The sequence below is a fragment of the Neolamprologus brichardi genome, unplaced genomic scaffold, assembly GCF_056152115.1.
Source record: "Neolamprologus brichardi isolate AB-2024 unplaced genomic scaffold, ASM5615211v1 NODE_ptg000031l+_length_7269946_cov_1, whole genome shotgun sequence".
In the NCBI taxonomy this organism is placed as follows: Eukaryota; Metazoa; Chordata; class Actinopteri; order Cichliformes; family Cichlidae; genus Neolamprologus; species Neolamprologus brichardi.
Genome location: NW_028270136.1, coordinates 1,028,179 through 1,055,016, shown reverse-complemented (window position 1 = coordinate 1,055,016; position 26,838 = coordinate 1,028,179). Strand labels below are relative to the sequence as shown.

The window sequence follows — 26,838 nt, the reverse complement described above, 5'->3', positions numbered from 1 at the left end:
TATTACTTTCTGTGTGCAGTTTGCATGTTCTCCCCGGGTACTCCGGCTTCCTCCCGCTGGCCAAAGACATGCACTTTGTGGGGATAGGTTAATTGAAAAATCTAAATTGCCGATAGGTGTGAATCGGGAGTGGATGTGAGTGTGAATGGTTGTCTGTCCCTGTGTGTTAGCCCTGCAACAGACAGGCGACCTGTCCAGGGTGAACCCCGCCTCTCGCGCTATGACACCTGGAATAGGCTCCAGCACCCCCCGCGACCCTGAAAAGGATATGCGATGGATGGAAAAATATAGAGGTACTATGTTTAGTTTTAAGACCTGTTAGTTTGGTCAAAATGTTATTGCGATTTGCCTGATGAGGTATTCATGGGAATGTCTGGCTGTCTACAAGACTGTGAGTGCAGTGCCTTTTGTAAGTCTGGCCTCTGACACACACCATCCACACAAAAAACAAAAACAACACTGAAACTATATTAAATGTAAAATAAAACAATTTCCAGGAATGTATTTAATGGGGTGGCACAGGCGGGAGAACAAGAACATAGTGAGGGTGTTGTGAAACAGACATTTGTTTAGTGGTGTTGGGCCAATCATGTTTTAGGTCACCCCACAGACCATGTGGCCACTGATTTCTGAGTCAATTCTTGTGCAATTCTAAAATGTAATTTTATAAATAAAGTTTTATTACATAAATACATAAATAATATAGATTTAAACAGACACTTGAACACAGGTATTTAGATTACATTTTTATAGTCAAGACATTTACACAGTCATAAAGATTTATTTCTGCATTAGAACATATGGTTTCCACACAAAATAGAGTCAAATCATTTAGAACAAAAGTCTGGATCGGTCGTATTTGACTGATGTGACATTCAGCAGGAATTAGTAGTAAGGTGCGAACAGCGACATCATTCCATTTTCGGATTAACAGTCAACATGGTAACACAGTTAATGGAATAAAAACAAAAACAACATGGGCTTGAGAGTATATAAGCTCACATAGTCACATATCTCCTCACCACCTGTTTAACTGCAGCTTCACAACAGAAATGCAAATACTCTACATTCAAATAACACTGACTCGTGTTTTAGCTTTAAACAACAAAATAAAGACAAAGCATAACAATCAGCGACAAGCTCTGTTTGTTTAAAACACAACATATAACATACACAATTTAAAAGAAACAAGACGTCCAGCATTTATTGCAGGCAGGTTGCTGTTGCGGTTGGCCGTCCTACTAACCAGTCAAGCTTTTAAATGATCCAAATGTAACCATTATGGCCCTTTACTAAGCTAAGTCCCACTCACTCATCTTTGCATGAGAAATCACCCGTCACCATGGATACTGACAGATCTCAATGTTCACCCAGCTGTTGTGTTAGATTTCCTGCTGTCTCCTTACTGAATTGTAACAATCCCGTTTGATTTCAACTTAGATTTTATTTATTGATTCTTAGATTTTACTTAAAGTAATGGTCTGAGAGAATCGATGGTTATGAATCCAAGTATTGCAAACACAGCTGAGAAAATGTATTTCAGGAAGCACCCTGCAGCTTTTTTTTCAGTTACCGATTTAGACATAGAGCAGTAGTTACAGTAGTCACTCTCTTTTAGCTACGTGTTTGGTCTTTATCCAAATCTGAGAGATACAATATTTATAACAGAAAATATGTTTCTTTTTTCTCCTCACTGTAAAACAGCTTCCTGGTAGGTGCCTGCAAAAGTTATACAAAATAACATAATAGTAATAGTAATGGTAAAAGTCTGCACAGTTCCATCCCAGGAGTTCCTTTCATGCTTTCTGCCATCTTTCAAACATTCACTAAGTTTGCATCTCTGCACTTATTTCTGTGAAAATTAAAATGAGTCACACAAAGCCAAAACAATCCCTTTAATGTTCTGTTTCACTGAAACACAAACAGTACAGGCAGTACAAAGCATGTAGGCAACATGAGGAAAAAGCTTTATCGTCATCAGTAAATCGATGCTTTAACCACACCTGTTTCATCCTAAAGGGACACACATATAGTCAGCCTGTCCTTTGGTCCATACAAACACACTGCGTCTTTATCCTATCTGTATATAACTTGCTTTGTAGCGTAACTTGGTGCTTTTGGGGGATGAACAACACAATCAGCACATTAAGCCCAACAACAGATACCCACAGTCAAACACATGTACCACAGTGCATTGAAAACATCTTCATGATAGTGAAGGAGGGTGAGAGAGATCGGTGCCTTCAACCAAAAGCACTTCAGACTGAACCGACTGCTTCCTTCTTTAAAACATCACACTTTTAACTAATCCTAACATCACAGCGAAGCTACAAATAATATTTGGAGCCTGCCTCTAATCCACACACAGCTACCACTTGTCTGGGAACAACCTTTAGAAAGTTCGTCCTAAAAAACATCGTTTTATCAATCTCAATGGTGACGGCACAGATCAGGTGGGAAGATCATTTTCAGCTTTGGACATCGGGTGGAGAAGAGCTTCTGGTTATTACACAACCATCATTACATAAAGCTTTCCTGACCCTTTAAAACAAGCTGAAACAGCCTTTTACACAACATTTACTGAATTTCTCATGTGTAAAAACACAGAATATTCTTTCAAATTATCCCTCAACTTTATTTGCTGGTGGCTTTTAACATGAACTGTATAGACAAGGCAGTATTGTGACAGCTAACCACACTAAAAACATCTAGAGATAAAATATTGCTCACAGAACTATTAGTATTTGATACGGCAGTGACTCTAATCAGCCATATCAGACATGAACACCTGGGGTAAACATTACATCATGGGGAATAACTATCCAGTACGGTGTGGTCCCATTCACGTCACTGAGCTGTGTGGAAAATAATCCTGTCTGGCATCTTCTACCCATTTTCACAGGCATGTTTCAGGACTGGTGGTCATGCCACCATTTAATTGGGGCTCTTTCAAGAACTTTTCCACTTCCTGTGAGTCCACTGTTACGCTCTTTGGCCTGACCTCGTCTACTTTTTTTTTGTCTTTTTCCTCCTCCTCCTTCAATGCCTCCCTCTTTGTTTCCTTCTCTTGCTCCTCTCTCTCTCCCTTCTCCTCTTCATCATTTACCTCCGAAGGCCTGCTGCATACTTCTGTGTTGGTGTCATCTGTGACTGTGATGCACTCAAGTTTCTGAGATGGCTCCTGGGGCTTCCTTTTGATAAAGAAGAAGTTGCAGGTAGCTAGAACCACAGCGGAGAGGACCACCTCGCTTCCTGCCAGCAGGAAGACGTACATGTATTTCTTGGTGGCATCGAGCAGTCGGCCTGAAACGGAAGAACACAGTGAAAGATGCAATGATATAGTAGAAATGATTTCGCTTCATTTGTGGCGATGCTGGTTTAAATAAACATATAGTGACACGTTTATGGATTCTTTATAATTATTTGAATTTCTGCACTCATAACTCATAAAATGTGCTTAAATCATCCTGTACAATAAAACTGTAGACAGAAAGTAACTAACCCTAACATATGAACAGTTTTTATGAAGTATACATGCAGTCCAATAAAAAAAACTAAGTGCATGTTTACCAGTCCAAAGCAATTAAAAGGGTAAGTACCCACATAGCAAGCAGGTCTGGCCCGGATCTGGTGTCAAGCTGGCACTTCTGACTGACCGGTGTCATGGCAGAGTGTATGTCAACCAGACGTGCGCTAGGTCTGGCAATGATGCCACTGTTTATGTTCCTATTGTCCTATTTTAGTTAGAAGACTCAAATGCCATGTTGCAATACTACACTGCTATGGTAGCCAATGTGTCAAATGCAGGTTTGACAGGTTTGTGAGTGTACACTTTATCCAAAACCTAGTGACGGTTTACTCATCTTTGCCAGTGGATGGCTGTAGCTCAGGAGGTGGAGCAGGTCACCGACTGATCGGGAGGTTAGTGGTTCCCTGTCTCCTCCAGTCTGCATGTCAAGAGTGTTTATGTGAATGAATGTAGTTAGGAAGCGCTCAGTTTAGAGAAAGTGTGCGATTGGGTGAATGTGGCATGTTGTATAGAGCACTTCTGGCACATGTGTACCTTAATCAAGCCATGTAATAACAACATTAGGCTGACATCTGGGGCCAGAGCTGAAACTGTTCTGGGCCAGCAGTGTGTCTACAACTGGCCTGTGGCTGCACATCCCCTACAGATGGCCCACATACTGCAAAGAATGACGGCCCCTTGGTGGCTCAGATCAGGTTTGCCAGAGGTGGCCCACACATGGGCCAGCACAGGACCACCAGTGTGTCTGCAACTGGCCTTGTGCTGGCCCATGTGTGGGCCCGATCCGAGCCATACCAATTTTGCTATGTGGGCATGAGCCAGGTGCTGTTTATCAAATGGTTTTGACTAATTGATCATCAGCAATGTGAACACCTCTTTAAAAATCATTTTGGCAGTTTACCAGCCTGGTCTTTACTGGCTACAATTAGCATGCTCATGACTGTCCAGGTTAGAAAAAGATGAAATATGTATGAACAATGTCCTCTGGACAGATGAAACCAAAGTGGAGATGGCCATTAGGCACAGCGCTACATCTCATGCACGGTGGTGGAGGAGTGAGGATTTGTGTTTGTTTTGTTGCAGCGGGATGTTGACCCCAAGCACGGCAGCCAAGCTGCAACAGAATATATGAAAAAAAGTGTTGCAATGGATCTCAACCTGATTTAAACGCTGTGGTAAGAGAGCTGTGCTTAATTGAATGCCAGCAAACCTCCATGACCTGAAGTAATGCTGTAAAGAAGAGTGGGTGAAAATCTTAAATCTTTCACATGATTTGAGATAGTGATAAAGTGGTACAGAGAACAGTTACTTCAAGTTATTTTTGTTAACAGCGGTTCTACAGCTACTGAACTGTGTATAAGACATGAGCCAATTAAATAATCACTAAAGTCCCAACTATGAACCGTTGGTCTTGAATACAACCTCATATCTTCCTGTTTGGCTCACAATCAGCTACTACCAAATAAAGCAAGTCTTCCTTTTAAACGCAGACTTCACGGAGGCCAAATGTAAACTCAAAAGCAGCTTTATTGCTGACACAAGGGAAATGACGCAAAACTATACTGGGACATGTATGAACTAGTAAACAAAGAGGCAAACTGGGAAACACAGCCATGAATGAGGGAAACTGCGACATTGGACAGAAGAAAACAAAAGGCTTAAATACACAGAGAATGACGAGGGAACAGGAAGCTCAGGAGGAACGCAGCTGGGCCAAATTACACACAACGAGACAGAGGATGCAAAGCTAAACACATGAGACAGGGTACCGTCAAAGTAAGAGAAGCAAAGCAAAACATGGCACAGACGGGAGACTACCAAAGTAAAACAGGAAGTAACGGGAACACGGGATGGTGACACTGACCTGCACCCGGTGGCCCCACCAGCACAGCAATGGCCTCCATGAGAAGCACAAGGCCAATGGCACTGGAGAACTTCTCAGTACCGACAATTGCCATGAGAACTTCAAACTGTAGGGCACCCACCATCCCATAGGAGATGCCAAAAAAGATACAGAATACCACCAGCGAGGCATAGTCTTTGGCCTGGGAACAAACATAAAATAATGAACAGAAACCTTCAATGTTTGGACTTCATTTTCCAGTTCAAGGAAGTATGTGACCCCTCACCTGTGAGCCAATCAGGTCAGTGACTCCATTGAAGAGCATAGCAAAGCTGAAGAGGTAGACGCAGCGAGGCCGGACCCATTTGAGTCCAGCGATTATACCGCACGTTGGCCGTGCAAAAATATCAATGAATCCCAGGATAGTAAGCAGTAAAGCAGATTTGGTGTCTTCATTTCCCAGCTCCTTAGCGTAACTAACAACAAACACAGGAGGCACGAACAGTCCCAGCACCATGATGGACGCCGCCACAGTATAGATGACAAAGCCACCATCTTTAAACACGGAGAAGTCCAGAAGTTTGGCTTTTGGCTTCTTCTTCTCCTCTTTCCCCTCTTCCTCCTTGTCGTTGTCCTCTTCTAAGCTCTTGGCCTTGAGGTTTCTTGGGGCCACCAGAGGCTTCATGAGGGCCCCGCACACACAGCAGTTCAGCAGGATACCACCAAGGATAAGAAATCCTCCCCTCCATCCATACTGATACTGAAGGACCTGTCCCAGTGGCGAGAGGCAGCAAAGGGCCACGGGGCTTCCTGCTGCTGAAAGGCCATTGGCCAGAGGACGCTTCTCGCTGAAGTAACGGTTCAACATAATCAGAGAAGGTTGGAAGTTCAGAGCTAATCCAAGACCTGCAGCAAATGAAAGAAAGGGTTACACTCTTCAGCCTTTTTAACTTGAACTTACCTGCTTTCATTAACAAAGTTTTCTTTTCCCCTACATTTCTACATGATATGGAGACAAGCATTTCAAGATGTTTCTAACCTTACTCTAATGTTTGAGATATGCTCATGCAGAGCTTGTTTACATGACATCAGCCATATGATTTAATATCTCTTAATGGGTATAATGATGCAAACTTTCTGACAGCAAGTATTTGTGCTGTTGTTACCTTGTAACCTTTGCACCACTAACCTACATTACGGTTTCAAATGCTGCTCAATGATCCGATAAGCACGTGTGGTGGAGTATACTTTCACTGTAACCTTAACCCAGGCGGCACACCGGGGTGCTCTCTTTATCAAAGCTGCAGGCTTGTCTCAGATAAACACAAGGTGTCCTTTGGTGAAGCGGCTTATTTGAGCCCAGACCACAATATTTCCCAAACTTAACCAAGTAGTCGTAAGCCGGTGTACCTTACAAAGCACCTTTTGGTGTTTATAAACCTAAGCAGCTTATAAAAAGCCCAATGGGGGAGGGCGCAGGAAGGAAAAACAAATGCAGAACAAGCAGGGATAATTTGATTATGATGTATTGAAATATAGGAAAAACATTAATGCATTCTTCTAATAATTGTATTGTAATCTATTCTTAATTTATTGGACGTAAAGTGATTTTATTTGACAATGTACAAGTGTTCGTGACCTGTAATGACTCCAGCAGTGAGGTAGATGTGGATGATACTTGTGGCAAAGGAGGCCAGAATCATTCCCAGAGAGGCAAAGAGGCCCCCCACCATCATGACTGGACGACAGCCGAAGCGGTTCACCAGCACGCTGCACAGGGGACCTGGACAAAGTGTAACATAGTATGACTGCATGCATCAGGCGCAGTGTGCAGCACATGAAAAGAAAAGCGGCGAGTATTAAGGTACAAACACAAGCATTTTCCAAAATTTCACATTTTATATCTTTGTTAATATGATATAAAATATCCCTCTGAGAATATGCAGATACATTATTTTCATAATGAGATCATCAAATCCTCGAGCTAACCCTTATTTCTTTACACAAAGCTCAAGAAACGAACCAGTGTTTGTGTCTGCACGTCAGACAAATTTGCAAAGAGACACTTTTTAATTAACACACAATTTGTTCCAATTTCTTTATCTGAATCTTAGGGTGATGCCATGGATTACACAGTTTGACAGCAAAAAAAAAAAAAATTTTTGGGAGCAGCACAGCAAAGAAGGACTCATCCAGGCTGGAAAAACTGATCAGGAAGGCTGGCTGTGTGGTCGGCATGAAGCTGGACACTCTGGTGTCAGTGGCAGAGAAAAGGACACTAAAGAAGCTGCTGGACATTATGGACAATGCTGGGCATCCTCTGCACATGGCCATAAACAACCAGAAGAGTCTGTTCAGTGACAGGTTGCTGTCACTGAACCAACAGACTTAAAAACTCGTTTGTCCCACACACCATCAGACTGTTTAACTCCTCTCTGGAGGGGAGAGGGAGGGGAAACAGGAGGACAAAGGAGGGGGGGACAACTAAGCTGTAGTGGCTCTCCACTTCACTGTGCAATACTTTTTGTTAATAGTCAACAGTGCAATAGACTCCATACTTGAAATGTGCAATTCACTTGTATTTTTATTTTTATTTTTATTCCTATTTATTCTATTTATCCCCTTTGTATATTTTATCTATATATGTCTTTGTATTTATATATGTGTATATATATATATACACAATATTCTGTAACTCTGTAACTTCTGTCGGTGCTGTGCTTTTTTGGAAACTAAATTTCCCAGAGGAACCCACCCGAGGGATTAATAAAGTTTTATCTTATCTTTTGCACCAATAAGTCGATTCGCAAAGAGCTACTAGCTGAAAACATGACATCTGAGCATGGTGTGTGTTTCCCTCTTCCTGTCCTGCTCACGCTTCCGGGATTCCTGTTATGTTTGATCCAGGGCTGCAGACTGTGGAGTTTTGTTCTGTGCCTGTCTCCAGTGTTCAGTGCTTAACTTGAAAATAACATATTTCTAACAAATGTTTAGGATGAAATGGGGCAAAAGGGAGTTTCAAAAAGCTTCTATTGCAGTATTTTTTTAAATTAAAGAACTGCATAAGTACAAAGAGTTATATACTGAATACAACGTGTAACAGCCTACCTGTGCCATAGAGCATGGCCAGCAGTATGGAGGAGATCCATGCAGTGTCGCTGTATCCAACACCAAACTCCCTGATCAGCTCTTTGAAAAAAACGCTGATCGCTTTTGGGAAAGCGTAGGAGAAGCCTGTGATGACAAAACAGCCAGCCAGCACTGCCCAGCCCCAGCCTCCGTCTGGAGCCTTCACCCTGGAATCACCCACATCCAATGCAACACCTCCCATAGTTCTTTAGGGCTGTATCTTAAAGAAGGCAAATGGAGAAGCTGGAAAAAATAAATAAAAGTAACAGCAAGACGGGGATTTAGTTTGTGTCTAATTCAGTCCTGCATGAAGTGCCCATGTTCTAATAACTGCAACAACATCTGTTCTCTGTAATTATGAGGAATCAGAGAGGTGCATGGTACTCTAAGCATGGCTAGCTCTCAGTCCACAAGTCTTCACTGTGTTACATCATGTGCATCAACAGCTCTAGACTCAAGTTATGCTGATTGGCAGAGAAGAAAGATTTTTAGTAGACAGGATCCGTGAACACCCACAAAGACTCAAAACTGTCAAATGAAACAAAGAGTGCACACTTTATATTCATTTTTTAATGTATTGCACATCTTGTTAGCCACACATTCTAAAAAATGTGGCCTCGGTAGTTTAAATACATCGAGGTGACAGATGTATCATAATTTAATCAGATGTTCCAAGATGATAACAAACAGAAAACGTCCCATTGCCACTGCAGTGCATGTGTGGAAACGTCGTTAGTTTGGTTCCAACAATTATCCCAAACCAAAGACACCGAGGAGTTTTGTTGTTGGTTGACCGAGTCTGACACCTCACCTCAATGCAATGGATCCCATGTTTTATGTTTTCCCCTCTCCCACTTACACGAGTGGAAAGATAAGATGGTGGTCACAGACTTTAGACAGACGTCATAACAATCGATGACTCATGTAATTCATTTTTTATGTCTCCAAAACCTTTGTGGATTATTTAAGAACTGACCAGCAAACAGATTTTCTGTGTGTAAAGTAAAAGACCAAGAAAACAGTTTAATCCTGAAATATTATCGTTTCTTTCCAAGTAAAATTGCTAAAGTAGAGATTAAAGAAATCAAAATAACTCATCACTGTATTTACTATTAACTAACTAGGTAAATAAACCACTGGTAAGTGTTAAAACTTGTTCAAATATAAAGAGTCTTATCTTATTTTAATACAACTGTTAATGCTTGTTCGGCCTCATCTGCTTCAACCAGTTGTTATTTATAAGACAGCAGAGTCATCCTATAATGCTTTGTAATGGACTAGCTCAGAGATTTACAGGCTCACTGGTCCTCTGGAGCGATCATTGGCTTTTACCTCACAACCATACATCAGCACCACCACTTACACCCCAATAGTTTCATGTATTGTATGTAAATCCAAAATAATATATCTGTTTTTATTTTGGCGTGGAGGAGGGGTTGGCTTAGCTGCTTAGATGCTCAGCTGCTGGTGGGACAGTGAGGAAACAGCCAGTGGCTCCATCAGTTAATTTACGATCGCCTGAAGAAAGAGAAGGATTGAAATGCAGGCTGCTGGTTAAACAATCAGCAATCCTTTGTCTCTACGAAACACGAGCATTTCAAGCCTCGTGCTGTCAGGATTGTGACGTGACCAACCTAAACAAATTTAAAAAACCCCGCAGGCCACCAGAGCCTGTGCAATGCTCAGTCCCCAGGGCAATATCCTACATTATTACACAGTCACAATAAGGAACATGTCTTAGGACTATTGTTTGGACCGTGATCTGCTTTCCAAAATGTTCAGAGTGTCCTTGAAAAACAGATAAAGTTACATCTTTGCTAAAATCGACTTGATTTATGCTGCACTGCTTATCCACAAATAACTTAAGTGCACTCTGTCGTCGCAGACGGATGAGCCAAAACACTGAAATGTTGCATTTTAAGTTTTCTGCTGCATGCATTCACAAAATTAGGGAGTGTAGTTTTAAGGCCTTAATGGTAATTGCCCCAAACCTAAATACATTATTGAATAAATAAAATCTGAATTTTTCTTTTACAAAAATATTTTAAGTATATTTTTTAAAACTACTTCAGTAAGATTTTTTTCATTTTTAGCTTTTAAAAAATGCTGTTTTCTTTTTCTCTAGGCAAGAAAGGTAACAAATTAAAAATATATGTAATATTGTATATTCTGTAACTTTATAGGTTGGCCCTCTATAGTTTATTGTTATTTATAGGAAGAACAAAGTACAGTTATGGTATAATATCATGAAGGAATGACTGTTTTGTGCTGGGACTTTAAAACTGCACTAATCAATATCTCCATGGTAACAGTGGATCAATTTACGATGTGTACTCACACTGATTAACTCACAATTGTCCCCTTTCCTGTGTTGTGCTCAACAGAGAGTATTTGTTTTTACTGAGGTTAATAACTGTTTCACTCAAACCATCACTTTATTTTCAGACAGCTGTTTTCAGCAAAACACTCTAAAAACACTTGCTTCACTATGAACACAACATCCAGCATTTTGAAGCATTTTTCTGCTAACGAGTTACATATTTCTCTCAAGAGTTCACACAAACCCAGAGACTGTATATAAAAGACAGACATGGCCACTGTAATCTGATTTTAGGTGATGGTGTATCGACCCTGTGCCTGGTTCAAAGTGTCTTAACTTGTTTATGTCTTCTTTAGTTAATAGAAATACACTTCAAAAAGAATCTGTGTTTCTTTTAGACCTTTCAAGCTTTTTATAAGTATTACTCATGCACGGCACATCTACAAGCTCAGTTTTTAACAGCTCACTGTGTACACTGCACCCCATGGTCTCATGGTGTCCCAGGTACCCAACATTTGAATCACTCTTTACTCTTTCCAGCAGACTGAGAATAATTTATTCTACAGCCTCCCTCTGCTAATGTGTTTATATTAGCACATTATTTTAGCACATGAACCCTCCCCACATCGCTGCTGTGTGGTTTTCCGTCTGTTCCTGTGCAAACTAACAGCAGAGCTGTATTTTTTGTCTGTTTTTTAGTGAGTTAGCAGGTGGAATATTATATTTAGATTTAAACTAGGTAGCTAACTTCCTGCTAACTTCTAACTCAGCTAAATCTTATAAACCCTCTTCTGTGTGGATGTTTATTGCTACACCCAGGAAAAAAGCCACACTGAGAATTTTATTGGATTTTCTTCATTGTTATTTTAGCAGCTCTTAACTTTCAGTGGTGCTGTTTTTGATTTTGAATTGTCAGACTTACCTTAAGATTACTGTTTTAGTACTATTAGTATTAGTAACAGGTTTTTTTTTTAACCACATTTTAAAGAGAAGATGTTGTTTTCAGTAATACTTAAAACTAGTGACTGAGACCATAAATTACTTTCTTTTTGAAAGCACAAAGTATCCCTTTGCTTTCCATGAGAAAGAAGCCTTTTAAGCCTTATGTTTATTTTTTATCTTTTATATACAGTTTGTGTAAAGACCGAAAAAGAAAGTAAAGTGATTATACTTTATTTTATGTTAGAAATATGCCTTTATCCAGTGGATGATCATTCATCTTTGTGCCTTTTAGAAGAAAATTTAACAAAAAATATTCAACATTTCTCACATTTTTTAAATAAAACAATGTAAACCAGAAGTCTAAAGTCAGGAAATGTATACAAAATATTTGAAACAGTAAGGTTGAGAAAATGTATACAAAATAACTTAAAAGGGCTTTTATAGCTTTGATGATGTCATTGGCTTATTGATTTATTTTTAATTCAGTCTTTTTGTTTAGCATGTGTCTTTGTTTTTTTTAATAAATTAATTGAGGTATGAATTCGACAATTTGACATTAACAATATTTCGATTCCAATACAATTTTGATTTCAACATTTTAAGATAAAAGTTTCAAGACTAAAGCAACAAATCCTTGCTGTGTGTTTACCATCGCCACTCACATCCCAACAGGGGGGGTTGCATCGTGAAAAGCCTATAAGCTATTATCCCTGAATACTGACGCACACCTTTGTCAAAACACTATCACGACACGCAGTCAGAATCGCGTGAGGAAACATGCATGAAAATTGAGCTATCACGAGTCCCATGAAGATGTGTCACTGTGACAGAGACTTTTCTGCTCCAATCGTCTCTGAACGAAGTTGAATTTCTATATAACACATATACTGTATATAACAGGGAGAGTTAACGGTTCCATCAGTGACATCAGGAGCTAAATCAATGCTCACACAGAACAACTGTTGAGTGTCTTACCGGGTGATGCTGTCCTGCCCTTCTTCCAGCCTTCTGCTTCAGCACCGGAGATGCGCGTTCCTCCCCGCACGTCTGCCTGCAGATCATCACAACGGCATATACAAGGAAGCCCCCTTGCTGCTGGGTCCTAAAGCCTACACTGCACTGACGTCACTCAGCAGCATCCAATGATGAGCTTTGCTTTTTTAGTCCTTTGTTTTTATTGGATAGTCTAGGTGATACCGGAACAGGTGATTACTGTTTTCCTTAGGAGTGCATCCCATGGGAGTATTATGGATTTCAGATAGGAAGTCTCAATATAGGCATGCAGCTGGATGTAGTGACATGGATGTAATAACAATTAAATCAAGCCTAAAATCTGCCTTTAATTATTCAGTTGCACAAAATAAAGGCTGGGTTTTGAAAAGCCTATAAAACGATTTTCTGGGTGTTGTTTGCAACAGCAGTGACATTGTTGTAGAAATCCAAGCATACAGATTCATTTAATTTGTTTGGAGGACGTCAATAAAAAGGTATTTGAAATCAAATACTGCTGTGGACTCTGTGTGACACACAGTGGGGACCGCATAGAATAAATGTGGGTTTGCCCTGCCCACACAGTCCCATAGCTCACCCATACCTTCCCACAGTGGGCCTTCACGGGTATGTTTGTTAGGTATGGTTGGCAAAACAGCCAATTTGGATAGAATGCAAAGTTGTTGCATGGACAGCAGGTAATATGCTCCAAAGAGGCTACAAGTTCCAAACATCTTTACACGCAACAGAAGAGTTCAATCGCTCCAGATTAGCTTTAGTTAGGTACTAAACTAAGTGTCCAGTCAATCCAAAAGTGCCAACCTAATGTGAAATTTGTTATAAGTCAATAAGAGTGAAAGTCTGAAAAAAAAAAGTGTTTCAGAGACATTATGTTCATGAAAATAAGATAGAAGAAAAAACAACCTGTAGACATAACCCCTCAGGCCATGTGTCTCTGGGTTAGGGACACATTGTTTTTATTAAAAAAGCTTTGTTTTCAGATTCATAGTGCATTACTTAATAGAGGGTTAATCCTTTAAAGCCCACCATAGAGCCAAGTTCGCCAGAGCTTATCTTTATATCTGCTGTAGTGCCATTTTTGGAGCATTTGAAGTTGCTATACATCAATACAAACGATATATCCTAAAGTTTAATAATATGTATATATTAAGTCCATAGTTACTACATAACGTGCAAAAAAGTGCAATAAACTAAAAAAAAAAGAAAAGAAAATAATTTACATTTTTTTACACATATTTGTAGTCACAGAAATTTCAGATATGCCCCTCAAAACTGTAAATGTACAAAAAAGTTGCATAAAATAATTTCTAACCACGGGAAATTTATTTTGACTGTCTCCATAGTTTCATTTTTGACATTAACTAATCTTTATAAACTGCAGGAAAAACGAAAATAATATTATTCTGCACAATTTGCAAAAAAACAGTATCAAAATAAATTATTTCCAACAGCGCAATTTAAGTTCTAATCATCCCAGAAACTGTAGAGCAAGGCATAAAGTCAAACATGAGCAAAGAAACAAAACCTAAATCATAGAAACAAGAAATACAAACACGTGAACAACAATAAATCAAAGAATATTCAAAAACCACAAAACACAAACCCTGCGATCCACAGACCCAGTACTGTGGCAGGAGCAACGGTAACCACATCATTTCCTTCCGGATTTTTAAAGTATTCTGATTCTGAAAAGTTATAACTCAAATTATACACCTGGAGTAAACAGGCTTTGTGTTCATATTTACCCTACTGCTATCACTTGTCAAAACATCCCAATTTTTTTCAGGAAGCGACCAAAAATTCTAAAGTTAAAAAAGAGAGAGTTGAAATCATCAAGTCTATATCATCATCATCATCATAGTTTATTTATATAGCACTTTAAAAACACACAAGGCTGACCAAAGTGCTGAACAATAGAAACATAATAGATACCATAAGAATAATAAATATGATAAAATAATAAACATAGTGAAAACAATAAAATATAGGCAAATACAAGTCAGTTAACCTCTGAGTCAAAAGCCAGTGAATAAAAATGCGTTTTCAATCTGGATTTAAAAACCAGCACTGATGTCGATTGCCTAATGTGAAGAGGAAGATTATTCCAAAGCACGATAGAGAACGCTCGGTCTCCTCTCAGTTTCAGCCGTGATTTGGGGACTGAGAGCAACAGCTGCTCAGCTGACCGGAGCGAACGAGTGGGGACATAGGTGCCAGACCATTTAAAGATTTAAAAACCAATAAAAGAACTTTAAAATGAATCCTAAATTCAATTGGAAGCCAGTGCAGGGAGGCCAGAACCAGAGTAATGTGCTCAAATTTCCTTTTACCAGATAAAAACCGTGCCGCAGCATTCTGTACTAGTTGCAGGCGTGTCAGAGTGCCCAGTCAAACCCCTATTAAAAGGGAGTTGCAATAATCCAAGCGTGAGGTTATAAAAGCGTGGATAACAGTCTCCAAGTCACGCCTTGAAAGAAAAGGTTTAACCTTCAACAGATGCCTGAGATGATAGAATGACGATTTCACCACCCCATTCACGTGGCTATCAAAGGTAAGTGCAGAGTCGATTTTTAACCCAAGATTGGTAATCGAGCTCTTCAGGTGAGGGGTCAGAGCAGCAAGGTCAACATCACGGATATCAGAGGAACGATTCGGGCCAAACAGAATAGCTTCCGTTTTACGTTCATTAAAATTTAAAACGTTTTGAGCCATCCATGACTTAACATCACTAAGTCAATCAAGCAGGAGTCTAATTGGGGAGCTATCAGAATGACTGAAAGGAAAATAAAGCTGGCAGTCATCAGCATATAGATGAAATGAAACTTTGTGTTTACGAAAGATCGCACCCAGTGGCAGGAGATATAATGTAAACAGTAATGGCCCAAGAATAGATCCCTGTGGTACACCCCATGGCAGAGGGGCCACAGAGGACGATGACGAGCCCAACTTAACACAGAAGCTCCTGTTTGAGAGATATGATTTTATCCACAGGAGTGCCAAGCCAGAAATGTCCACACAATGCTGTAATCGAGAGATCAGCAGGTCGTGATCCACTGCGTCAAATGCAGCAGTCATATCTAGTAGTATAAGCACTACATGTTTACCACAGTCCGTCGCTACCAGAATATCGTTCATAACCTTTATGAGAGCTGTCTCTGTGCTATGAAACAGCTTAAAGCCGGACTGAAAAACTTCAAACATTTGAGAGTTGTTTAGATAATCCATCAGCTGAGTGTGAACAACCTTTTTCAAGATCTTACTCAGAAAATGAAGTTTAGAGATGGGTCTAAAGTTTGACATTACTGAAATATCTGAGCCTGGCTTCTTAAGTAAGGGGTGAATAACTGCTTAAACCCGCTTGGCACTTGACCTGACAAGAGGCTGGTATTAATTAGGTTCAGAATATGTGGTCCAATAGTAGGAAACACTTTTTTAGACAATATAACCATAATGCCACATAACTGCTAAATGCATAAATAAGCAATTTCTCTTTTTCTTTTTCTTTCTTTTTTTTGCCTGTCCCGTTTGGCTCTTTTGCCATCAGAATTGTTGTCTAAAGGTGAAGAAAGATGCCCAACGGATTTACTTTACCAAATGGACCATCCCAGCTGCTTTAAATTCTACTTTAGCGTGCCTTTAGGCAACTGTTGCTGTGGTTTGGCACTATAGAAATAAATTTGAATTAAATCTAATAGAGCTGCAGTTTTAAAATACATTATGAAAAGTTGTTAGCTAATTTTCTTGTATTTTATTCTTGTCAAACTGTGCTAATCTTTGGCATTTTTTATAGACTCACCTAAAGAAATGGAAACACATTATGTTTGTTTGTTTGTTTTCTGCATCAAGCTGCTAATAACAGAGTTGATGCTGTTTCAAATAGAATTTTAAGCTGCCTGTTATGTGTAGACACAAAACTGGTTCATTACCTTTGTTAGGTGTCTTCTTATTCTTAAACAATGCACAGATCAGTGTTAAGTAGTTTAGCAAATGAAAAGCATTCCTCTGGAAATTGCCAGGTATAAAAAAATTGACAAATAATTAGTGAAAAAGTAGCCAATGTCCACAGGAAGAACTTGAGAAACGACCGTCAGAAATCCTCGACTGTTGCTTGAGATTATTTTTGTTTGTTTGGTTTTTTTTAATTACAAGCAGGCCTATCTCCATGGAAGAAAATTTCAAGAAATGAGGGCTCAAGACTTTTGCACTATTACAACTGTATGCAGTAACTCAAAACTTTATTTTATAAAAAGAGAGAAAAAAGAAAGAAAGAAAGAAAGCTCCGGCTGAAATTTCTAATTACTTTAATAATTGAATGACCTGAATAAATCAATTGTGTGACTACGTTTGATGCTCTCTTCACCCCTCAATAATGACACAACATGTTTTAGCCCATCAGACACTCCCATGTACAACCCAGCTAAATTTGTTGTGTCAAGGTGACTGCTATGCTCACCACGGGTCATGTGTTTTCCTAAGAAAGCAAGCTCAGGGTATCAAAAACAGAAAGAAAGACACAACCCTTTGCTGTTGCTCCTGCCTCTCTTCACTGCTCCACTAAAACACAAAAGAGAGCTTCAGCCATCAGCAGCTGTTAAACATGGCGCGTCAATGTCCACTCCAAAGGATGTGATGTAAGGTGACCTCATATACTGGCAACTAAAAGCCATTCCAAGCAATCATATGTGTCCATAGCCTCAATAGCAAGACTAACAGCAAGTAGCACTGAGCTTTACTGTAAGAGGATCAGCTGTGAGGTAAGCAGGGAATTGAAGAAGACTGCTCTAGCGGATGAAACGGCCTTTTAAAATACCACACTGCTTCTTAATTTTTAAAAAAGGAAAAGAACAAATGCACATAGCCTCTCATATTGCAAGGATGTATTTATTTAGCTTTTACCAGTTCTTATAAAACACTGATATTTACTCTCCTTTAAATGTTATAATCTGTCCAGCCCTCCATTTCCACCTGCTTTTCCAGGTCTGGGTCACAGAAGCTGCCGTCTAGGCAGAGATTTCCAGACCTCCTTCTCACCACTCACTTCCTCCCAGTTGACATGTGATACCGGTGCCACTGAGCCAAACACCCTCCACTCTTGGCTGTGTCTACAAATTCAGTCCATAAACGTTATGAATACAGACTGTGACAAAGTGCATTTATTCACTATGAATGAATGCAACTTATTGGCAGCAATGTGAACCAAGCTCTTGCTTGGTTGTACATGGACAGGACTGCACACAACATGGAGCTGATAACACATACTTCAGGATGCCCCAAGGGATGTGGCGTATGCTTTCTCCGAGTACACAAAATACTTGTAAACTCGCACATACCCTCCAAAAGTTTAAAGCGATGGTTCAGGAGTCCAAGGTTCCAGGATCTCGATGAAAACCACATTATTGTTCAAACATGGTGCTTGTTATGGACAAACTATGGTTAGTACAATCCAACGACAAAGCAAAGGAACTGTCAGAAGACTCAAAGACAAGATGCAGTGGGAACAGTTCAAAGATTTTAATGAACACTTAAGTAAATAACAGGTGAGTGCTTGCAGTTCTTCCAAAAAACTACTAAGACGAAGTGTCCATTTCTTTACAGGATCTGGTCAAATCACCACAAGGTTGTCGGGCTTGTTGTTTTTGTAGGTTAATACAGGATTCACATGAACAGTCACAGATAGGTCTACAGTGTATTTCACAGGGTTCAGGTAAGGATTTATTGTTTCCCTCAGGCTCGAGTTTAAAGCTCTCTGACTTTACAGGTTTGAACTTGATGAGGGAGGACACCAAGATAAGTATGTTGCAGCTTAGCAAGCAGGAAACAAACAAACTCAGTAAGACTGCCACTTAATGTATATCAACAACCCAGCGAGGGAAAGCAGGAGCACTGCTGATGATTGTAGATGAAAATCTGACATAGTTATGCCAACGTCTGGAGGAGGTAAGCAGAGTTACTTCACTCGAGTCTGCACATGGATGAAGAAGAGAGGGAAGAGGACACGGGGGACATGAGAGGAACGCTAATAGAAAATGTTCATTGCACATATAATAAACCTAATTTAATCTAATGCATTTTACATTCTAACGTTAAGCTTCCTCAACCAAGGTACTGTAACTTTAGATGAATAATTTATTAAACATAAGGTTTGGAGAAATATTTAAACTTTCATGGAAATAAATAGAATTACATTATTTATAATTAGCGATGTGGTTTGACCTCTGATGTGCCTTACCACCAGAAAGGCTGAAAACAATATTAGACTGTAAGCAGGTTAAGAAGCTAATAAGAGGCTCCTGTATTCTTCAGTCTGGTAGTGGCTCTGTCTGTGTAGCGGATCGTCAGCAAGAACATGTAATGGAAGATGATGGAAGTGAAGAGAGCAAGCAAAATGAAGGTTGCCCTGAGGGTGATGTCAAAGACAAGGAGAGGCCAAAGCATGTTGGAACGGTGCTAAAAAGAAAGAAAGAAAACACTCTTAAGCTCAAGTTCACTGCTACACTGTTGAGCAGGAGACCAGGGTTTGTCCACAGTCTTTGATTATGGGACCAACAAATGCATAAACTGGCTGAAGTACCTCCTTTCTGAACTTCCATTATTGCATCTTGATGTCACTGATGCTCCAGCTCTGCACTGTCCAACACTAAAATGGCAAATATAGGGAATCTGTGTCCAACCCATCTGCTGGGGTCAAATGCAACAATCTTTTCATGCATCTTCTCCAAAACTGGATCACTGAACACTGATGACTGAGCTCTGCTGCTTTTAACTTTCTCATTCACTTTCATCAGCTAAAACTGTGAAAACTGTCCCTATTAGATACAAAAACACTGGAAGTCCCCTTTATTAAAAAAAAATCTATAATATTAGTTTAATAATGTAAGTGAAGATTTTTCAAGTTTCAAATTTTTATTATAACATGTTTCCCAGTACAATGAAATTCTTCCTTTGCAGTCTGCAATAGATACCAAACAAACAAACAAACAAACAAACAAAAAGAAGTAAAGTGGCCAAATAGATCATTTAATGCTGATCCACACGGGTGTTCACAGACGCAGACTACACCTTTTTTGGCTGCTGCCTCAAAGCACATTGTGCACTGTCTATCTTGTGTGCTGCACAATATTGTTTAATATTTAGTATCTACTGTTATCTACTGCTAGCTAGTTTATTGTGCTGTTTTTATTATGTTGCTCTTTTTTTTGTTTGCTTTCTCTTCTGTTTTTTTTTCTCCATACAGGTGATCCAGGTGTTTTGTTTGTTTTTCTTTCTTTCTTCCCCCCTTTCTCACCGTCTCTTCCCCCCTCTGGTTTTCTTTCTCTCCCTCTCTTTCTTTCATTCTTTCTCCCTGTCCTATCCCCCAGTCATGTCTGTCCCGTTTGTAGCAACCGAAAATAAAATAAATTCATAATTATAATAAAGGTCAATCAAATGGACCAATATGGCAAGGCCATGATGATCCACTTGGTAAAATAAATCCGCTTGGCATCTTTCTTGGCCTTAAGACAACAATTCTGATGCTAAAAATCCAAACGGGACACACACACAAAAAAAAAAAAGATCATTTAAAAGCAATTATTTAAAAAAAACAAACAAAAAAACACCATATGAGAAACACAGTAGAAATATCCATCCATCCATCCATTCGCTTCCGCTTCTCCTTTTCAGGGTCGCGGGGGGCGCTGGAGCCTATCCCAGCTGTCATAGGGCGAGAGGCGGGGTACACCCTGGACAGGTCGCCAGTCTGTCGCAGGGCCAACACACAGGGACAGACAACCATTCATGCTCACATTCACTCACACAGTCACACCTAGTGGCAATTTGGATTATCCAATTAACCTATCCCCACAAGCTGCATGTCTTTGGACGGTGGGAGGAAGCCGGAGTACCCGGCTTCCTCCCGCCGGAGTACCCGGAGGGAGCCCACGCAACCCACCCAGGGGAGAACATGCAAACTCCACACAGAAAGACCCCAGCCTGATGTTGGAATTGAACTCAGGACCTTCTTGCTGTGCGGCAACAGTGCTAACCACCGTGCCACCGTGCTGCCTCAGTTGTAGGCCGGGGCTATGTCAGATGTCGGGGGGTCTGATGGGGAAAAAGGAGTTCTTCAAAGTGTTTGTTTTGTTTTACTCACCTTAAACATAAAAATGATATTAATAAACTGCAGAAGGTTTTCTGGGGCAGTAAGCAGTAAAGTTGCACCCTTACATACATACTTATAGCTCTAATGTGGAGCGTAATTATCATGTTGTATTTAGTAAGACTCAAGACTAAAGACTGAGCCCAGGAATTCATCAAGAAAGTGTTTGTACGGGTCACAGAAGAGGGGAGACAAAAGCTAGTTCTTCTAATGGCCACAAAGGGCATTATTTCACATGGGCCCTGCTGGCCATTTGAAATAATGCAGCTTTACGGCATTGTATTTCCTCAATGTCTTCACTTTTAAGGACATACTCCAGCCTTCTTTTATATTTGGTCTATGGCATGAACCAAAACATTAAAGTGTCAGCCTGCAAAACTAAACTGTGCAACACTGAAGACAACTGCAGCTTCATTTTCTGTCAATTTAATGCTCCCTCACATAACCAATTGATTACTGTCAGTATAAAAATACTGACTGACTGGAGCATAAAGGATTTATGAGGCTCGTGCTTTGGAGCTGATTACTTGATTGACAGGTGCCTTCCTTTATTACGATAGGCTGTGGTGATTACTTGGTCGCCACCTCAGCCCCACACTGACCAAAGAAATCTTGCATTCACACATCACCATCATTCTGTTTTTCTGATGACCTTCCTGTCAGTTAGTCCCTGTCGGCCACATGACCTGTTTGCGGAGAAAGGCCTTTACTGACATCAGGACTGACTGCCATAATTCATCATTCAAGCAGCTGTAACACTTTCTATATTTTCTCATACTATGTCTTATCTGTGACTATGTGCAGGACTAAATAGCAAAAACACAAAGGAAATGATTGTGCACCTGAAGGCGAGTGGGTTTGCTGTGATTCTGCTCCCATGCCTCAGGTGACAGAGTGTTAATAACAGGGGAATAAATAAACTGCAGCGCTGTTGCTGTGGGCTGGAGACTGTGGGTTGCTGACGTCAACGATCCCCCTGCCCCACTTTAACCCTAGACAGGGAGCATGTGTGCGTGTTCAGACTCATGCATCTCACCTCTTCATCCTCTAGTTCCCTTAGGACTTCACTCCATTTGCCCTGACTGATAATGAGCACATGTTCTAAAATAACGCCCAACAGTTTGCTTAATATATAACACCATGCTCCAAAAACCACCTCTGTTTTTTCCACCTAGCTTTGCAGCTGCTTTAGGAGCGTTCACCACCACAGCCATGCTTGTCTTGGATGCCTTAACCTCTGCACAATCTACAGGGAGTGGCTACGTGGTGTGTTGTATAACTGTCATGGTTGTGCAGTGGCATGGAAACTGTCTGACAGCACCGCCCACTGGTTTCACTGTGGCACTGATGCAGTGAAAATACAAACATACAATCCTGACATTGTTTTACCAGCATTCGCGGCGTTACAACTTTGCTATTTTAGGATAAACGTAAATTAAATACAACCTGAGCAACTGAAATGTAGAAATAATGGAACAAATGGACTCAACTCAGTATGATGGAGCTTTTTGTGGCCATCATCATAATATCATTGTTGTAAATTCTTTTGACCAGGATATTTATGAAATGGCAATCCTATGTGTAAAATGTTAAACTAGTAGCCTAAATTCTAGAGAGTATGAATAAAGAGGTAACTGGGCTTCTGTTAGTTTGTGCAGACATTTGAAGAATAATCCAGACTTACCCAAAAAAACAAATGGTGGAGAATGCTCTGGTTTGGTTGTCCCCTTGGACATGGATTTAACCCACCACTGATCATGTCAGTCATCATATGAGCCAAAGTGGGAAAAAAGGCATGGGTCATTGCCATCACTGGGGATTAAGGGTAAAACCACTGTGAGACTAGGGCTGCCACGATTAGTCGACTAGTCACGATTACGTCGACTATCAAAATCGTCAACGACTGATTTAATAGTCGACGCGTCGTTTGAAGCTTTGTAAGATCACAAAAGTCGCAGGAATCAGTGGTAGGATTTAAGAGTGTAATAACGGACTGAAACAGAAGATGGCAGCACTGCATGTACAAGGATGTCAGCTGCCGTTAAACCCCGAAGAAGAAGAAGTAGCTCTGTCCCAGAATTCATAGCGCAGCCCAGCTCAGTTTCCAACAATGGCGGCAGCTAGTTAGTTTTAATGTTACTCTTATTATTCTTTCTGGGTCACAAAATAAACGTTTAACATATTTTCAGGCGAGAATGTAGCTGTGTAAACCTCAAATATCTGCTCAGTTTATCAAGACACCACATATTTTCAAAAGCGCTCCGACGTTTTCGGAGACGTCTGTTACCCACTAGCTCGATAGCTAACCGGGGGCAAGCCTCACCAGAGCCCGTGAGAACACCGGACTCTTGGCAAATCGTTTTCAAACCCACCGCCGTCTTTCGCTACTCAGGTTAAATATATATAAGTCACTTAGATAACTTAAAAATGTTATTGTTTGGCTTTTTGTAGTATTTTATTTGTTCCTGAGTAAATCGGTTTGGCTGAGATTAAAGTTATAGTTTTTACACAGCTGAATAAACGTCAAGCAGACAGCTGATTATCAGAAATGTGAGATGCTCGAGAATATACTCCGGTGTCCTGTTATATTTTAGATAGCAAGGAGTTTATTAAACTTCACCGAAACAATCTGCAGATTTCATTAAAATTTAATAAACTATCATCTTGTCTTTATTTTTAGTTAGCACATACCTTAAACACTTAAAGCTGTAAGCTAATAATAGTTATATAAGAGCAGATGCTGCTGGTGCAATAATCTATATGTTTTACGTCCAATGGATGATGATCTGATTAGTCGACTAATCGCAAAAATAATCGTTTGTGGCAGCCCTATGTGAGACCATGACACACCACATCACATAACCTATTGAGCTCACCTGGGGTGTGGTGTGAGTGGGGGTTGGTGCTTCTGGGGTGCCTAGTGGTCATTTACAGTAGACATCAATGGTCTCCCTTACTCCTCTTTCAAACCATCTGTCTCATCGTCTGAAATGTGATCACAGCCATTCTCCAAAAAATTACCTTTGTCCTTTAGATGCAGATGGCGCTTCTATGTTGTGCCACGAGTTTGTGGAGTGGCTGTTTGATTTCTTCTATGTTGAGGCCTGAACACACCTCACTGCACTGCACACCACAAAATTCTCTGGTCCGATGAACGCTCTGGCCTTTATCTTCTAACAGGACAATGGCCCTAAGCACACAGCCAAGAGAACAAAGGCATGTCTTCAGGACCAGCCAGAGCCCAGACTGGACGCTCCCCATCCAAGCTGATGGAGCGTGAGAGCGTTTGCACAGAAGAATGGGAGAGATTGCCCAAAACATGCGTGCCAAGCTTGTCACATCATACTCAAAAAGATGTGACTGTAATTGCTGCCAAAGTGCTTCAAAAACTTTTGAGCTAAATCTGTGATTACTTATGTACATATTATATTTTTGTTTCGTTTTTAACGTATTAATCAATTTGCAAGAATTTTAACCAAACATTTTCCCTCTTTGTCATAATGCGGTATTAGGTGTAGAATTCTGAGGTGAAAATCTCACTTTAATCCATTTTGGAATCAGGCTGTATCATGAAAAAGTATGGAAGCGCTGTGAAGTATTTCCAGGTGCACTGCTTGGAAATCGTGTCACTAACGAAAGTGACAGGAAGTGAAGATGAAGGTAGCATTTTCATTGGGAGTGACTAGGATGGACAAGATTAGAAATGAATCTATGGACATATGCAGAGGAGGGGTAGTAGATGTACTGGACAAAGGATATAAGGTATAGAGCAGCTAGAAAGAGACCAACAGACTTTGTCATTCAGTATACAAGCGTACAAGGAACACACAGAGAAGATTCACAGATTTCGTGAAGGAGGATGCAGGGACAGAGTGAGGAAGCAGGGACGGATCTAGAGAAATTTTCTTAGGGTGGCATGAGGGTGGCAAAATCAAAGCCTCTCCCCCCCCCCCCCAAATACATATGCAGGTGGTTACATATAGCTAAAATGATTCAAATGCAGTAAGTATACACGTTTTAGTATAGTCTATAACTTAATTATTGTCTGTAGCCCACATAATTACACACTTTAGTTACATAAAACATGTGAGTTTTGATCTTATGTACTGTATAGCCTGTATAATAAATAAATATGTAGCCCAATAAGTATAAACTCCAGAAAGCTACACAACACAGGGTGGTTCATTTACAAACACAAGTCTAACTTAAGTTTCACTGTTTTTTGTTAGAAAACAGTCACATTGTTACAGCTTAAATTACACAAAATGTCAGAAATCTGCACTGTCATGAACAAAAATTTAAACCTAATTTTTCATGATTTGTTCTATTAACCCTCTGAGGTCTGAAATACAACTGCCCATTTTTGACTTCTTTTGAGTTTACGTTTGTATTTCACCCTCAGATTGTTTCATTTTATTTTTTTTACCCTTGCCTTGTTTGGTATCTTTTCAGCTCAACTGAATTTAGTTGGTTTTTTTTCACTGACATACTACATTAGTATTACTGAACTTAAAATCCTAGTAGTATTTTTTATTGTAAAAACCCCCCACAGACATGTTGAGTAAATATAAATTGTACATTTTGTAAACATATACAACTATTTGTCTAAAAATGCAGCCAATACACCTGCTGTTTTTTCATTTTGTACAACCATTTAAAAGTGTTACTAAAACTAAAATGAGAGAACAATTAGGTGTTGCAATAAGATGCCCCACAAATGATGTGTGCTAGTAAAAAAAAAAAGTTTGTCCGCCAAAAGACAGAGGAGAACAGCACAGGGAGAAACCTGCAGGCCTGACAACAGGAGGTATCACTCCGCTGGTTTTCTACTTAGTGACAGTGTTTACATTGCAAATGTGCCTTAGTGACATTCATTAGTGCCCTCACTGACACACAAAACAACGACTACACAACAGAACAACTACACTAAGAATCCACTCCACACTAAACGTCACAAATCTCCCACATCTAAAAACTCTCTCTCTCTCACTCCTCGCTCTGTCTCGCTGCCTTTACCGTCACTCCCAAAACTTTTCCCTCTTCCTAAACAACCAAATCTCAGTGTTGACTTTTTAAGCGGTGGCTTTTTCCCCTTTCTTTACTGTTTTCGCGCTGTCCTTAGAAAACGCTTAAAAACACACGCACACAAACGTGACGACAGTATTTAGAAAAAAGCGTGGCTTATATATATTACCATAACTGTGGATTTACTGGCCTGTAATTAAAATTTAAAAACGTTGAAGTCTGAACTTTCAGTGTGGGCTGACATAGAGACTCAGCGTGGCTGCAGCTTGTTGCTATGTCAGCTTACATCAGTCATGTGATTTGGAGGTGCAGCGTGTCCGTGGACCACAGAGGGTTAATAACACTCACCTTCCTTCCATTTCCAGAGTGCAACAACCGACCACCTGTGTAAAATCCGTAATTCCCATGGTGTTGTTCAAAATGTGCTCTGGCACAATCATAAGCATGCTTGCTACTGAAACCAAGAAAAAAGCCGGTCCTGCTATGGGCTGAACCATTTGTTAACGGTGCAGGGGGGGGAACACTATGCAATATATTCAGTTTTAGCATTTTAATTCACTGTTGACTGTAACTACGCTCAAAGTGTTAATGCTATCTTATTTTAATAAACAACACTGTCATATGCAAGACTGGGGTGGTACTTGGGGTGGCAAGGGATCATTTTAGGGTGGCACTTGCCACCCTTCTAGATCCGCCCCTGTGAGGAAGCACCGCAAAATAAGAAAAAGAAGACTCCCATTTATAAAAGCACAGTTGTTTCAAGATTAGCTTTAAGATTGTTCCCTTAAAAGTGTAAAGAAACTGGACAAAAAAGTGTCAGACCTAAAGAACATCCACAGCAGATGAACTGAAATCAGGTTCTTACGAAACAGGAAAAAAAAAAAAAACTCGGAATGATGTGA

General features: G+C 40.1%; 1 protein-coding gene across 3 annotated transcripts; it reads right to left on the bottom strand.

Moving 5' to 3' along the window:
• Nucleotides 1-1,880: 1,880 nt before the first annotated feature.
• slc16a3a (solute carrier family 16 member 3a) lies at nucleotides 1,881-26,385 on the bottom strand. Of its 3 annotated transcripts, XM_087837290.1 has the most exons (7): nucleotides 26,285-26,333; nucleotides 12,739-12,814; nucleotides 8,481-8,744; nucleotides 7,012-7,155; nucleotides 5,659-6,278; nucleotides 5,394-5,574; nucleotides 1,881-3,303 (listed from the first exon to the last, which is right to left on the bottom strand). In XM_087837290.1, the coding sequence occupies exons 3-7, from the start codon at nucleotides 8,701-8,703 to the stop codon at nucleotides 2,897-2,899; spliced, it is 1,575 nt and encodes a 524-aa protein (XP_087693416.1). In that variant the 5' UTR covers nucleotides 8,704-8,744; nucleotides 12,739-12,814; nucleotides 26,285-26,333; the 3' UTR covers nucleotides 1,881-2,896. The 3 variants fall into 3 exon arrangements, with proteins under 3 accessions (XP_087693416.1, XP_087693417.1, XP_006806282.2); XM_087837291.1 differs by lacking the exon at nucleotides 12,739-12,814 and having other exon boundaries at nucleotides 26,285-26,385; XM_006806219.3 differs by lacking the exon at nucleotides 26,285-26,333 and having other exon boundaries at nucleotides 12,739-12,827.
• Nucleotides 26,386-26,838: the final 453 nt, after the last annotated feature.

Excerpts from the sequence above, each read along its gene's own strand:
- slc16a3a (XM_087837291.1), bottom strand. The coding sequence starts at position 8,703 with ATGGGAGGTGTTGCATTGGATGTGGGTGATTCCAGGGTGAAGGCTCCA. Across the intron at positions 6,279-7,011 it reads CACTGCTGGAGTCATTACAG|GTCTTGGATTAGCTCTGAAC; the intron begins GTCACGAACACT and ends CATTTGCTGCAG. Across the intron at positions 5,575-5,658 it reads CTGACCTGATTGGCTCACAG|GCCAAAGACTATGCCTCGCT; the intron begins GTGAGGGGTCAC and ends GTTTGTTCCCAG.